Below are 16580 nucleotides of genomic sequence, written 5' to 3'. Positions count from 1 at the left end.
ACCAACAAGTCTTTACACTGAAATCTACACCGTTAATTCCCCAGTCCTGGACCGCATTTCCCCCCTCATTAGTGGCATGTGTGTTAGTTGCATGCTTATGTCATGGGGTAACATAACAAGCCACATGAGAATGTGCTCCACCACACCACACATTATCATTGGTGATAATTGAGGGGCTAAAACTAACATGCAACCATAGGACACGCGTAATCGCCAATTGTGGCGAGCATGTGTTTAAATGTACAAAATGGTTAGGTTGGGAATCTCCGTGTGGGAATATGATGTGGGTATTTGCTGTGGAAAGGGGGAAACTACAGTATGCTACAAGAGCTCTGTCCTTACATACGCTCTCGAATCTGAGGGGGTACAAATCAAGTGGCTGTTCTCAGTATTCAATCATAGGTTTCATCTCAGTGATATAATCACATGGATGGCCCATTCAAGGTTTTTATTTCACCAGTCCATTTATAGGCCAGAGAAAGTCCCTCTACTGTACACAGTATTTAAGATTGGAATCGATTTGTACTGTACGTAGAGAGGTATATAATTTGCTACCCTGTATGCGTGCCCTACTTTCCTCTCCCTACCTCATTCGCTGCACCTCTTTCTCTCTTCTCGCCTCCCCTAGTTGGTGAAGCTATGCAGTGGGATGATCGAGGCAGGGAAGGCGTATGTCAGCGCCAACAAACTCTTTGTGAACGGGATCCGGGACCTGTCCCAACAATGCAAGAAGGATGAGATGATATCGGTGAGGTTCAGTTGGATCCGGAATGTCATATTCCGGAATGGCATATTCCGGAATGTCTAATGTAAGGTGTAATAAGTTGTCTTCTATGTGTTAGGTTACAGCCTCATAACCTTGTTATACTGTATTATGCACATCACTATTTACTGGATATGAATCATACACAACACACCTAGACTTTCTGCAGGTAGCCTAGCGATTAGGTGCGTTGGATCAGTAACGGAAAAGTCGTTGGTTCGAATCCCCGAGCCAACTAGGTAAAAAAATCTGCCGATGTGACTTTAAGCAAGGCACTTAATCCTCATTTCTCCTTGTAAGTCTCTCTGGATAAGAACATCTGCTAAATGACTCAAATGTAAATGTAATAATATCTAAGTCCGTCACATAAAATGTATTCCTACAAAGCACAAGCTAGCCTTTTGGTATGTAGTAAAACACGCTTGAATGTCTTGGGGCCAAGCTCTGCATAGTGCTTAATCTTGGAAGTAGTACTTTCCTGCTCTCTGACCGCGTGCCTGAGTCAGTCTGTGTGTGAACCTGATTACTCTACTAATGGATTAGTCAGTGTCAGTGGAAGGATCAGGCCTGGAGTGGAGGCTTACGACGGCAGGCCTACGTCTTGGTCAGGGTTCCAGCACCAGCGTCCTCCAGTACTTTCTCCATAAGAGCTGAGTTCACGCCAGAAGTAGTAGACTCGTTGCCGCTAACATTAAGTGGTATTAAAGGCCTGCTAGTGCATGGCTCTCCAATTGGTTCACCCTCATGTCTAATTCTGAAGATCTTGTTAAACGCTGCTCTTATTTGTATTTTCCATTGAAAAAATGGAAAAGAGTTAGGCCTGCAATTATGTTTCCATTCTGTCTTAGTCTTGTACAATATGGGTGACAAAATAAATCTGTAAAATAGAAAAATGTTAACTTAATTTTACTATTTGTAAAATATAAATAAAATTATACTTGGCATGGCAGCATTAGCGAAGGGAACAGGATCCCTCTCTGTCTCTAATCTTGTTAAAATGCTGTAATACAATATACTGAAGCTATTGTGGCTTGTTTTCCTTGCAGGAGTGCCTGGAAAAGTGCGGGGAGAGCCTCCAGGAAATAGTCAACTACCACATGGTAAGTCTCTCCTCCTTCCCTCTCTCTCTCTCTCTCTCTCTCTCTCTCTCTCTCTCTCTCTCTCTCTCTCTCTCTCTCTCTCTCTCTCTCTCTCTCTCTCTCTCTCTCTCTCTCTCTCTCTCTCTCTCTCTCTCTCTATCTCTCTCTCTCTCTCTCTCTTTCTGTCTTTCTCTCTCTTTCTCTCTATCTCCTTTTCTCTCTTTCTCTCTCTCTCCTTTTCTCTCTCTCTCTCTCCTACTCTCTCCTTCTCTCTGTTCCCCAAACTGTACCCACATACTCAAATCCTGATACAGTACTGAAAGTCCATAGAGACCAGGTAGCACTGAGCACAATGATACAGTATCATAACATCTTGAAACGCTAACATGGACAGACATTTAGGCCTCGCAATGGTCTCTTATTCCCTTTAACACATGCCTGGGGGTGGGGGTCTGATCTGTCTTTAAATGATTCAACATGTAGTAACATTTAATTCACAAATCATTCAATGTCTCTTTTTCTCATTGTTCTCAGTTATGTGATGGCTCTGTCCTGACTGTATGTGGTCGTGTAACTATCACCATCTGCCAATCAGCACACTGTCACAGTGTGCCAATCAGCACACTGCCACAGTAGATCAGAGGGCACGAGAGGGTTGGATACGGCATAGCAGCTGTCTTAGACTCCTTTAGTTGCTTTTGGAACGTGTACAGTCTGGAAAATGTGACAGTGGAGAGACGCAGCCAGTTATTTGACGGGAACGCTATTACTGTGTAATGTTTAATGAAAACCGTTTCCCACAGGTTTTACAGTTAAAAATACACGTTTCCTTTACTTGGAGAGGTTTTTGCAGAAGTTATACCTGTTCAGTTGGCTACACGAGAAGCATCAAGGCAGAGTCACAAATTGCAATAACAACTTTGAATAGAAAAATCACTGCGTCGGCTGTGTTTTTGGACATGTGGAGGCTAAGGGAGCGTCTACACAGACTAGCACAGACTTAGCTCCTGCCTGGAACCAAAAGCCCTGTAATGTATTGCTGTGTTGTTTCACCACCTCCCTCCAAACTCAGACCCCCTGCTCTCTATAGCTTCTTTGAAGTCCATTAGTCTAAAACCCTGGCGCATGTTTGATGTTTCTGTTAGAGGAGCGTGAGCTTCACATTCCTTCTGAGGCCAGGAAAAGGGCCACGATAGCAAATCACCATTGCCTTTTCTATCAGGAGACTATATCTAGGGAGAAAGAGCAGCGCTATAAATGGGATGTTAATGGGTGAGGTCACTGAGGCCAGAGTGAATTAAGAGTGTAGGAGCTACAGGGATGACCCTGTCTGACCCTGCTTTCATCATGCAGGCCTCGGTGCAATGTGATTCAGAGAAGCCAGCAAGACCTGAATTGGTCAGAGGATCAGTGAAGTGATGAGTAAAATTGATACAATTCATCACAGTGCTTGTCCAGGGCTACAGCAAAAAAATTTACTGTTGGGGGTACTCGAGGACTGGAGTTGGGAAACACTGGTTGACTGTAGGTTCATCATTCATATCTTCACTCTTGGCCTTGTGTAACTGGTAAAGCCAGTGGCATTACTGTCTGTCTGGTAGAGACTGGGGGGTGCTGCTCTTCACCTGAGAGAGAGTGTTGGACAGTCTGATGAACACCCAGCTGGGAGCACCCTTCTCCCTCTTGTCTCCCCTCGCTCCATCCACTCTTAGTCTCTTCTCCACTCCCTGCTCTCCCTCTCCTCCCCTCTCTATCTCCCCTCTCTGCTCCCTCTAGTCCACATGAAAGCCAGCTTGCTGTACATTAGCATTACTGCACTCTTAGAGAAAAGGGCTCCAAAAGGGCTCTTTGGCTGTCCCCATAGGAGAACCCTTTTTGGTTCAAAGTAAAACCCTTTTAGGTTCCATCTATAAACAAAAAAAAGTTCTAGCTGGAACCAAATAGGGTTCTTCAAAGGGTTCTCCTATGGGGACAGACAAATAATTGTTTTAGGTTCTAGAGAGCACAATTTGTTTCTAAGAGCGTGGGTCTCAGTCGTGCTTTGTGTTGCTTTGATGTCTTGAATGAGGAGGAGCAGACCAAGGACACAGACAGGATTGATAGTGATACAGTATGTATGCTATGAAAGGAATCAGGGGGAATCTCTCTTTGGTCTGTAACATTATCTGACATGTGTAACGTTTTGACCAAATTCACATAGAAATGTGAGTTATAGAGCTGTCATTCTCATTAAAAGCAAGTTTAAGAGGCAGTAGATCTGTTCTAATACTGAACAAAAATATAAATGCAACATGTGAAGTGTTGGTCCCATGTTTCATGAGCTGAAATAAAAGATCCCAGACATTTTCCATACGCACATAAAGCTTCTTTCTCTCAAATGATGTGCACACGTTTGTTTACATCTCTGTCAGTGAGCATTTCTCCTTTGTCAAGATAATCTATCCACCTGATAGGTGTGGCATATCAAGAAGCTGATTAAAGAGCATGAACATTACACAGGTGCACCTTGTGCTGGGTACAATCAAAGGCCACTCTAAAATGTGCAGTTTTGTCAGAAAACAATGTCTCTAGTGTTGAGGGAGCATGCAATTGGCATGCTGACTGCAGGAATGTCCAACAGAACTGTTGCCAGAGAATTGAATGTTAATTTATCTTACCATAAGCCACCTCCAACATCGTTTTAGAGAATTTGGCAGTACGTCCAACTGGCCTCACAACCACAGACCACGTGTATCCACGCCAGCTCAGGACCTCCACGTCCGGCTTCTTTACCTGTGTGATCGTCTGACATCAGCCACCCGGACAGCTGATGAAACTGAGGAGTATTTCTGTCTGTAATAAAGCCCTTTTGTGAGAAAAAAACCATTCTGATTGGCTGGGCCTGGCTCCCAAGTGGGTGGGCCTATGCTCTCCCAGGTCCACCAATGGCTGCGCCCCTGCCCGCGCCCCTGCCCAGTCATGTGAAATCCATAGATTAGAGCCTAATTTATTTATTTCAACTGACTGGTTTCCTTATATGAACTGTAACTCAGTAAAATGGTAAAAATGGTTGCGTGTTGCGTTTATATTCTTGTTCAGTATGTGTGCTCTATTTCTATGCTTCCTGTTCTTAAGTTTTAGTTTTTTGCATCTTTTACTTTCGGTTTTGTACACCAGGTTCAAACAGCTGAAAATACAATATTTTTGGTTATTGAATATATACCTATTTCACAGCGGTTTAGATGGTACAATGATTCTTTGCCTTGTTTTGTCACATAAACTGAAGTTAGGCGAACTATTAGAATTTTAGCACCCGGGACATTTCTGCATATGGCACCTTTAACATAATGATCTTTACACAGATCACCAGTCAAAGTAGCCATGTCCCCTTTCTGATCTGACGATAAGGGCTTTGCAGTTTTTATCATCTGAAGCATCATTGTAAAACTACTGTAGGTTTTCATCTTTTAGCTACATCTTTGGTTTCTTATTGACAAAGGAGCAACATTTTGAAGTGGCCTTGAGACTCCATGTGTCCATTCAGTAGTGTTGAATAAGAAATGATGAGGGGTACATCTGTAGTTTATGACATGCCCCTCAATCCCCTATGAAGTGTGTGTGTGTGTGTGTGTGTGTGTGTGTGTGTGTGTGGGGAGGGGCATGGCAGCTGCCACTGTGGGAACCCCTCCAGACTACTAAAAGACCCATATACAAATGGGACCATTGAGTGCCAACTGCCCCGGTCACAGCCAACCGCTTGTGCCCTCATAACCCATATTCATAACCCATATTCACAGTCATACACATGTGGGTAGACAGACACATACACTTGAAGGAGGCACACATCTCTAAAGGGAGCGCCCTGGCACTCTTCTCTCTCCACTTCCTGCTAATTCAGTTACTATGCCAGGCCAGGCCAACCACCACAACAGAACAAACAAGCTATGTTTGCTTGGAAGTAAGACACAAGCAAGCCAAGTATAGCTCCCTTCTAAGCTCAGAAACTAGGCCTGTTTGTTCTTCTCTGGGGGATTCACAATATATTTCTCTGTCTTCTAGAACAACAATCATCAAGGAAAACTGGGCCAATTGTTAAATAGTCACTGTTTCATTCAAGCGTGAAAGTACATTTGAGTTTTTGATGAATTATTTATGTACATTTGTCTCTCTTAACATCCATTATTTTAGAAATGGGGTAATGGTAGCGATGTGGGTGAGGAAAGGGAGAGACTAGGGGAGAGACTGGGGGAGAGACTGGGGGAGAGACTGGGGGATGTGGGGGCTTATTGCCAAGTCTTAATGTAATAAAACAGTTACTGAACACTATTTATTTACACACAATCCCTGGATTATCAGCGGGGGGTACAGCAACGTGACCATCCAGAGCTTTGGAGCTGGAAGCTGTAGACAAAGCATGAGGATGGGCAGGATTCCCATTCCAATCCCATCACGTTCCCAGTTAGGATCAGCCACTAGGGATTCTCTGGATACTGTTCCAGGGCAGGGGAATGGGGTTCTGCTACATTTATATTGAATTCTCTACGTTAGTAAAATTCTGAAGTGGCATGCAGGATTCCCATCATGTTCAAGTTAGGATCAGCCAGTAGGGATTCTCTGGATACTGGTCCAGGGGAGTGGGATTGGATTCGACTGGATTCTCTACATTAGTAGAATTCTGCAGTGGGATGCCAAGTTCTGGTTTCTTGGCCATGCTAACTGATGAGAGGACAGAGTGGGTATCTAGCGTTCCACCAAGAGCATTCCAGCAACCTTTCCATGCAGAGAGTTAGGGCTAAGGTTAGCCTATAGATGTGGTGATGGGGTCAATGGACCGCAGACCGTGGGGGATAGAAGAAGGACGCTGGAAAGGCGCACATTCAACAAATCTGATCTAACCATGTGGATATTTGTCAAATCAGTCATGATTGATGTATAATTAGAGGCCCACAATGTAGTTACTAAAGTCAGTTGTTGATATATTTGGCTGTTTTCACTGGATAACATTTAGAAGTTGTCCTTTATCCGGTTTAGAAGAATTGACTGCTAAATGCTAACTCACGTTTGTATAAACTGGTAGCATAGCTAGCATAGAGAAATCTGTGGCGGTCGTCAAAGTCTTTTTTAACTGTAATGCAGTTGATTGGTGATGATGACATGAACATGTGTTTGGGCTGACATCTATACTGTCACGCCCTGGCCATAGAGAGGCTTTTATTCTCTATTTTGGTTAGGCCAGGGTGTGACTAGGGTGGGCATTCTAGTTTCTTTATTTCTATGTTTTCTATTTCTTTGTGTTTGGCCGGGTGTGGTTCTCAATCAGAGCGAGCTGTCTATCGTTGTCTCTGATTGAGAACCATACTTAGGTATCCCTGTCTATCGTTGTCTCTGATTGAGAACCATACTTAGGCAGCCCTTTTTTCCACCTGTCTTTGTGGGAAGTTGACTTTGTTTAGGGCACATAGCCTTTGAGCTTCACGGTTTGTTTTTGTAGTGTTTATTGTTTTGTTCGGCGTCATTTTGATGGAATAAAGAAAATGTACGCTGACCACGCTGCACCTTGGTCCTCTCCTTTCAACAGCCGTGACATATAAGGCATTATACTCTGATTTTTGCCTCAACATAGTGTGAAATACACATGTAAACAACAGCCTAAATGTAAGCAAATTTTGCTGGGGGGCAATGAGGAGATTCGGTATCTTTTCCGCCCAGGGCATCATTCCCCCACACGTTTCCATGGCATTTCCATCGTGTTGGTTGAGTTCCATTGACCTCTTTACCACATCTATACAGCATTTCACTACAAAATAGATAAAGCCATCTACTATAAGTACAGTAGGGATCGGATTGCTTGGTGCTGAGTGGATTGGTGATATCTAATCTTTTGATTGCATCAAATATCCCCCTGTTCCAACATGCCTATGTAAGTGCAGTTGTGATCCCACCCTCATTCTAGAGGTCTACTCTCAGGACATAGAGGATATGTGTTCTTCTAGTCCATAGAAACTATCCACATCCCCGTGTTTCTGTCTTTGGAGATGGATCAGTGAACCAGCAGGCAGTCTCTCGCTCTCTTTCCGCAAACAGGGAGCACCTGTGGCATCTTGGCCTAATTAAGGCAATGTATCTCCAGCCGCTCTGCCTCCACACACACAGGCTGCTGTCACCACAAAGCAGCTCAGGAATGTCACAGGCTGCACAAACCACAAACCGCCGGGCTGGGCTGGGCTTGGAAACCCCTCAGCACTTTTCTGTCTCCATCACGCGCACCCACACACACACACACACACACACACACACACACACACACACACACACACACACACACACACACACACACACACACACACACACACACACACACACACACACACACACACACATGGAGCAACCTGTAGGGATGTTAACTACAAACCTCTCTATTTAAAACTCTGTAGAATACGTTATCCACCTCAAACCTCCCCCAACTATACAGCAACATGTCAGACGTACGCCCCATCAGAGTGTCCAATCTGACAAGCCCACCTTACTTACACACTGGTGTTTGTTGCCAGGCCCTGTTGATTGCATTTTGCTTGTCCGTGTGTCTGAAATGTCACACAAGATTTCAATTATCACTTGCTGTTTTGTGGCTTATTAACATGGATCAGGCAAAGCAAATGAATTGACCACACACAGCGAGAGGCGAAGAGACCGAGAGAAAGAGAGCGAAAGACGTTGATGTTTAGTGTTTTCCCTCTGCTTTGCCAAGCTCTGCTGATTTACAGTGACAAAGGGTGGTCGGCGTCCGCCTCCTAACACGCCGCTTCATTTGAGAGCGATCCCACAAACCTTTAGAAAGGCCAGAAGCATCAAAGGCAGTATATTTACTGGACACAGTGAGGTGTAACCTTCGGATTAGCATATTTATGGCTGGTTGAATGAGGCAGACTCGTTGTTAATCAAGAGGGGCGCTGGGTCCTGTTATGGTGGGAGAAACACTACTTTCCAAAAGGAACGACTGTTCTGTTGCCCTTCTGTCTCTCTCTCATTCTCTCTCTCTCATTCTCTCTCTCTCATTCTCTCTCTCTCTCTCTCTCTCTCTCTCTCTCTCTCTCTCTCTCTCTCTCTCTCTCTCTCTCTCTCTCTCTCTCTCTCTCTCTCTCTCTCTCTCTCTCTCTCTCTCTCTCTCTCTCTCTCTCTCTCTCTCTCTCTCTCTCTCTCTCAATTCAATTCAATTCAAGGGGCTTTATTGGCATGGGAAACATGTGTTAACATTGCCAAAGCAAGTGAGGTAGATAATATACAAAAGTGAAATAAACAATAAAAATTAACAGTAAACATTACACATACAGAAGTTTCAAAGCAATAAAGACATTACAAATGTCATATTATATATATACAGTGTTGTAGCAATGTATAAATGGTTAAAGCACACAAGTTAAAATAAATAAACATAAATATGGGTTGTATTTACAATGGTGTTTGTTCTTCACTGGTTGCCCTTTTCTTGTGGCAACAGGTCACAAATCTTGCTGCTGTGATGGCACACTGTGGAATTTCACCCAGTAGATATGGGAGTTTATCAAAATTGGATTTGTTTTCGAATTCTTTGTGGATCTGTGTGATCTGAGGGAAATATGTGTCTCTAGTATGGTCATACATTGGGCAGGAGGTTAGGAAGTGCAGCTCAGTTTCCACCTCATTTTGTGGGCAGTGAGCACATAGCCTGTCTTCTCTTGAGAGCCATGTCTGCCTACGGCGGCCTTTCTCAATAGCAAGGCTATGCTCACTGAGTCTGTACATAGTCAAAGCTTTCCTTAAGTTTGGGTCAGTCACAGTGGTCAGGTATTCTGCCACTGTGTACTCTCTGTTTAGGGCCAAATAGCATTCTAGTTTGCTCTGTTTGTTTGTTAATTCTTTCCAATGTGTCAAGTAATTATCTTTTTGTTTTCTCATGATTTGGTTGGGTCTAATTGTGCTGTTGTCCTGGGGCTCTGTGGGGTGTGTTTGTGAACAGAGCCCCAGGACCAGCTTGCTTAGGGGACTCTTCTCCAGGTTCATCTCTCTGTAGGTGATTGCTTTGTTATGGAAGGTTTGGGAATCGCTTCCTTTTAGGTGGTTGTAGAATTTAACGGCTCTTTTCTGGATTTTGATAATTAGTGGGTATCGGCCTAATTCTGCTCTGCATGCATTATTTGGTGTTCTACGTTGTACACGGAGGATATTTTTGCAGAATTCTGCATGCAGAGTCTCAATTTGGTGTTTGTCCCATTTTGTGAAATCTTGGTTGGTGAGCGGACCCCAGACCTCACAACCATAAAGGGCAATGGGCTCTATGACTGATTCAAGTATTTTTAGCCAGATCCTAATTGGTATGTTGAAATTTATGTTCCTTTTGATGGCATAGAATGCCCTTCTTGCCTTGTCTCTCAGATCGTTCACAGCTTTGTGGAAGTTACCTGTGGTGCTGAGGTTTAGGCCGAGGTATGTATAGTTTTTTGTGTGCTCTAGGGCAACGGTGTCTAGATGGAATTTGTGGTCCTGGCGACTGGACCTTTTTTGGAACACCATTATTTTGGTCTTACTGAGATTTACTGTCAGGGCCCAGGTCTGACAGAATCTGTGCAGAAGATCTAGGTGCTGCTGTAGGCCCTCCTTGGTTGGTGACAGAAGCACCAGATCATCAGCAAACAGTAGACATTTGACTTCGGATTCTAGTAGGGTGAGGCCAGGTGCTGCAGACTGTTCTAATGCCCTCGCCAATTCGTTGATATATATGTTGAAGAGGGTGGGGCTTAAGCTGCATCCCTGTCTCACCCCACGACCCTGTGTGAAGAAATGTGTGTGTTTTTTGCCAATTTTAACCGCACACTTGTTGTTTGTGTACATGGATTTTATAATGTCGTATGTTTTTCCCCCAACACCACTTTCCATCAATTTGTATAGCAGACCCTCATGCCAAATTGAGTCGAAGGCTTTTTTGAAATCAACAAAGCATGAGAAGACTTTGCCTTTGTTTTGGTTTGTTTGGTTGTCAATTAGGGTGTGTAGGGTGAATACATGGTCTGTTGTACGGTAATTTGGTAAAAAGCCAATTTGACATTTGCTCAGTACATTGTTTTCATTGAGGAAATGTACGAGTCTGCTGTTAATGATAATGCAGAGTATTTTCCCAAGGTTACTGTTGACGCATATTCCACGGTGTCACGTTCCTGACCTATTTCTGTTAGTTTGTTGTATGTGTTAGTTGGTCAGGACGTGAGTTTGGGTGGGCATTCTATGTTTTCTGTTTCTATGTTGGTTTAAGGGTTGCCTGGTATGGCTCTTAATTAGAGGCAGGTGTTTTGCGTTGTCCTCTAATTGAGAGTCATATTTAGGTAGGTTGTTTCACAGTGTTCGTGGTGGGTGGTTGTCTCCTGTGTCTGTGTCGATGTTACACCATACGGGACTGTTGTCGGTTTGTTTATGCGTTTCGTTTTATGTAGTCATTTTTCCTGTCCGAGCGTTCTTCGTGTTATATGTAAGTTCGTCGTTCAGGTCTGTCTACATCGTGTTTGTTATTTTGTATCTATCAAGTATAGTTCGTTTTCGTCTTTGTCTGTTTTGTTTATTTAATAAATATTTATGTATTCACAACCTGCTGCGCCTTGGTTCAATCACTACTCCTCCTCTTCGTATGAAGAGAGAGAGGAACGCCGTTACAGAACCACCCACCACGAACACTGTGAAACAACCTACCTAAATATGACTCTCAATTAGAGGACAACGCAAAACACCTGCCTCTAATTAAGAGCCATACCAGGCAACCCTTAAACCAACATAGAAACAGAAAACATAGAATGCCCACCCAAACCCTCGCCCTGACCAACTAACACATACAACAAACTAACAGAAATAGGTCAGGAACGTGACACACGGTAGTTATTGGGGTCAAATTTGTCTCCACTTTTGTGGATTGGGGTGATCAGTCCTTGGTTCCAAATATTGGGGAAGATGCCAGAGCTAAGGACGATGTTAAAGAGTTTTAGTATAGCCAATTGGAATTTGTTGTCTGTATATTTGATCATTTCATTAAGGATACCATCAACACCACAGGCCTTTTTGGGTTGGAGGGTTTTTATTTTGTCCTGTAACTCGTTCAAGGTAATTGGAGAATCCAGTGGGTTCTGGTAGTCTTTAATAGTTTATTCAAGGATTTGTATTTGATCATGTATATGTTTTTGCTCTTTATTCTTTGTTATAGAGCCAAAAAGATTGGAGAAGTGGTTTACCCATACATCTCCATTTTGGATAGATAATTCTTCGTGTTGTTGTTTGTTTAGTGTTTTCCAATTTTCCCAGAAGTGGTTAGAGTCTATGGATTCTTCAATTACATTGAGCTGATTTCTGACGTGCTGTTCCTTCTTTTTCCGTAGTGTATTTCTGTATTGTTTTAGTGATTCACCATAGTGAAGGCGTAGACTCAGGTTTTCCGGGTCTCTATGTTTTTGGTTGGACAGGTTTCTCAATTTATTTCTTAGATTTTTGCATTCGTCATCAAACCATTTGTCATTGTTGTTCATTTTCTTCGGTTTTCTATTTGAGATTTTTAGGTTTGATAGGGAAGCTGAGAGGTCAAATATACTGTTAAGATTTTCTACTGCCAAGTTTACACCTTCACTATTGCAGTGGAACGTTTTACCCAGGAAGTTGTCTAAAAGGGATTGAATTTGCTGTTGTCTAATTGTTTTTTGGTAGATTTCCAAACTGCATTCCTTCCATCTATAGCATTTCTTAATGTTACTCAGTTCCTTTGGCTTTGATGCCTCGTGATTGAGTATTGCTCTGTTCAAGTAGACTGTGATTTTGCTGTGGTCTGATAGGGGTGTCAGTGGGCTGACTGTGAACGCTCTGAGAGACTCTGGGTTGAGGTCAGTGATAAAGTAGTCTACAGTGCTACTGCCAAGAGATGAGCTATAGGTGAACCTACCATAGGAGTCCCCTCGAAGCCTACCATTGACTATGTACATACCCAGCGTGCGACAGAGCTGCAGGAGTTGTGACCCGTTTTTGTTGGTTATGTTGTCATAGTTGTGCCTAGGGGGGCATATGGGGGAGGGAATGCTGTCACCTCCAGGTAGGTGTTTGTCCCCCTGTGTGCTGAGGGTGTCAGGTTCTTGTCCAGTTCTGGCATTTAGGTCGCCACAGACTAATACATGTCCCTGGGCCTGGAAATTATTGATTTCCTCATTCAGGATGGAGAAGCTGTCTTCATTAAAGTATGGGGATTCTAGTGGGGGGATATAGGTAGCACACAGGAGGACATTTTTCTCTGTTAAGATAATTTCCTTTTGAATTTCTAGCCAAATGTAAAATGTTCCTGTTTTGATTAGTTTAATGGAGTGAGTTAGGTCTGCTCTATACCAAATTAGCATTCCCCCTGAGTCCCTTCCCTGTTTCACACCTGGTAGTTTGGTGGATGGGACTACCAGTTCTCTGTAACCTAGAGGGCAACCAGTGGGTCCGTCTCCTCTGTACCAGGTTTCTTGCAGGATGACAATGTCTGCATTACCGATTTCTTTGGTGAAGTCCGGGTTCCTGCTCTTTAGGCCAAAGGCAGATGACCTCAGGCCTTGGATATTCCAGGATGATATAGTGAAGGCTTTTTGTTCCATAAAGTGTCCAATGTTGTTGGCCGTGTGGTTTGGCCTCAGGCCAGTAAGTGTGAGCAGAGCCTGCAGAGCCTCTCTCTCTCTCTCTCTCTCTCTCTCTCTCTCTCTCTCTCTCTCTCTCTCTCTCTCTCTCTCTCTCTCTCTCTCTCTCTCTCTCCCTGTCTCTTTCACTCTCTCTCCCTTTCTCTTTCTCTCTCTCTGTCTCCCTCTGTCTCTCTCTGTCTCCCTCTCTGTCTCTCTCTCTCTGTCTCTCTCTCTCATGAATTGCCTTATTTGGACCCAGTGAAGTTCATAGAGCAATACAACTAACCGTGAAAATACACAGCTTATACCTTGTTAATTACACCTGTACACACTTTGTAGCGTTGTGGTTACAACTTCTGGTCTTAATTGAACAAAATGACATGTTTTTAAATGAGCCGGTTTGTCTCATGGTGGTGTCAGGTTTACTGTGACGACGTATGCAGTCTTAGAAGTCTTAACAAGGTCATCTTGTGGCGTCATTGTAATTGTATGTTGATATCCAGTCATGTTCTTTTCCATGTAATAAAATCAGTCAACGCTCTGTTCAATGCATGTGCCATAGCTACAGTACTGTATGTGGTTTCTCTTCAGTTGTGATGAGGATGTAGTATACACTAATAAGAGAGAGAGTTATCTAAAATATGCACCCGATCACGACCACATTGCCTCGTGATTTTAACATGAGTGATAGACTGTGTCATGAAAAACGCCCAAAGCTATCCTACCATGGTTCAGCATGACGGCAACAGGTTTTGGAACCCTGGGGGGTTGAAACATGTCCAAAAAGAGAGCCTTTGCTTTGGTCGCACCACTTTACATGGTCTCCCAAAAATCCTCCAAAATCTGCCTTCTAATCCGAACACAGGAAGGGTCCCAGCTACCAATCACTCTGTCCCTCATTCAGAGAGAGGATGAGCCACCATCCACCCTACCTCTGACCTAACCCTGCTAATTGCTAAACACCGACATCAAATTCAATTGTTTTATGAACAAAACCAGAGAAAAACAAATTGTTTGATTGCATGTCTTTTCACCATGTACTGTTCTGTAGCTCTGGTATAGATTCTGTATCTGCAGTGCCGTCAAATTTATACCGAAAGCCTCCTCCCCGCCCTCCCTCTTCCTCCCTCCCTCTCTTGCTCCCTTCCTCCCTTCCTCTCTTGCTCCCTTCCTCCCTCCCTCTCTGCCCCAGTGACCTATTTTACTGCAGACGCAGTGTGGCAGAAGCAATCAATGTGAATGTCCTCAGAAGAGAGGAAAGGGGGGGGGGGGATTTTGAATGAGTTGAAGTGTGTGTTCATGTCGGAGTGTGTTTGTGTCCACATGAATGTTATTCATCTCACAGTATTTGTATGCATGGAAAGGGTGATCTCAATTTTGTGTTGTTGTATTTGCAATTTTGCTTTGAATCAAATGAGATTTCAAGTGTTATAAAGGCAGTCCTTTATCGCCACCTGTTGGTTGAGATTGTATTTTACTAAAGGACCATCAACAGCCTTGAAAAATCAGAAACCTCTCAGTATCTACGTTTGTGGGCACAAAATAAGTTTCATACCAGCTCAGAACATCTCACTCCACACTCCTGATCAGCACACGTTAATGGAAACTCATTTTGTGTTTCAGATACTGTTCGATCAAGCCCAGAGATCTGTGAAGCAGCAGTTACACACCTTTGTGAAAGAGTAAGTTTAAGACAACTTCCTTCCATTGTCATAAACTGACTCCCCTGTATAGCTAGGTAGCTTGAGACGATCCCCCCGACACCGCCTCTCGTTGTGTGGACTGGGACCTAACTGAGGGGAATTAAACTTTACTGATTTTTGATGTTAGTGCTCCGCATCAGAGAACGGGAAGCAGACAAACTATCCTGAGGCTCAGGGCCTTTTACCTGAGAAAGGTCCGGGATCATGACCCTGCCCTTGTTGTTGTCTTAACTACAACCTCCCGGGAAAACCCCTAGTCTGACAACAGACTGAAACCACAGTTCAGGGATTTATTACCCACTACCAATAGGAAGGTGAACTGGGGTGATCTGGGTGGGAGAATAAGGAACATGTATCAATCAAACTGAATTCTTCTTATTGAATCCTCCAACCACAAACAGTATTATTCAACATACCAGTCCTTAGTGAATCTGTCAATCATAATATTATACAGTATTGTCATTTTCAGCATGCTTCAGTTCAGCTGGTGTCTAGCCAACGAGTGTGTTCGCATACTCCCTTAAAATACATTTGCTTGAAAAACTAGAAACAAGCGGCAATAGTACTTTTTGTCACTTTTGAGATACCGTAGCCAGTATCCACTTCCTCAAAATAGTCATAATTAATCTAAGCTAACTCAAGAAATCTGCCATTAATTTTGAAGTTTGTGCCAAGAAGATCTTAGTCTCGCAATTTTACATCTAAGATGTTTGGTGCAGTATATCTCAAAGAAAAAATGTGCATGAAATCGAGACGTGTCTCATTGAATGACAACAAAGACTTTATTGAAGAATCCCTACAGTTGACCAATCATTGACGAAGGGGTGTAGATGTTTCTCGAGTTTCCCGAAGTCCAAAACGAACAAAAGCATCCCAAAATGTTGTAACAATATATGCGCAAACTCTTCTGAACTGTTTCGACTCGGAAGCAAGCAGACACCTTTACTCCTGTTATCTGCTCAGGTACAACTATAGAAATCACATGAAGTATCTGTTGTTTCTAGGACCCAATCTCAGTGTCCCCAATTTCTCATTCTCAGGGATGTCCGTAAATTCAAGGAGACCAAGAAGCACTTTGACCGTGTGCGTGAGGACTTGGAGATAGCCCAGGTGAAGAATGCCCAGGCCCCCAGGAACAAACCTCACGAGGTGGAAGAGGCCACCGGAACACTCAGCATCACCAGGAAGTGCTTCCGACACCTGGCCCTCGACTACGTACTTCAGGTCAGCGATAGAGAACCGTAACCAGGGATATATGACAACAGGAATTTAGACAGATTAGATGCCTTTGAATTCTGTAGGTCTAGAATAGAATAAAATACCAATTGGATTAGTGAATTCAATGGCAGGCCCTTAAAGATGGTGGTACAGTAGGTATGGCATTGTACTCAGTTAGGAAATT

The 16580-nt window shown here is 43.4% G+C and overlaps 1 protein-coding gene across 1 annotated transcript in view; it reads left to right on the top strand.

Moving 5' to 3' along the window:
• Positions 1 to 16580, top strand: part of LOC139542349 (arf-GAP with coiled-coil, ANK repeat and PH domain-containing protein 3-like) — a 73527-nt gene that overhangs the window by 37665 nt on the left and 19282 nt on the right. The window contains exons 3-6 of the mRNA XM_071347670.1: positions 629 to 748; positions 1810 to 1863; positions 15099 to 15157; positions 16219 to 16402. Of these exons, the coding sequence (XP_071203771.1) occupies positions 629 to 748; positions 1810 to 1863; positions 15099 to 15157; positions 16219 to 16402 (417 nt within the window). The remainder of the gene's footprint in view (positions 1 to 628; positions 749 to 1809; positions 1864 to 15098; positions 15158 to 16218; positions 16403 to 16580) is intronic.

The sequence above is a fragment of the Salvelinus alpinus genome, chromosome 17, assembly GCF_045679555.1.
Source record: "Salvelinus alpinus chromosome 17, SLU_Salpinus.1, whole genome shotgun sequence".
Classification (NCBI taxonomy): domain Eukaryota; kingdom Metazoa; phylum Chordata; class Actinopteri; order Salmoniformes; family Salmonidae; genus Salvelinus; species Salvelinus alpinus.
This window is presented reverse-complemented; position numbering and strand designations above follow the sequence as displayed.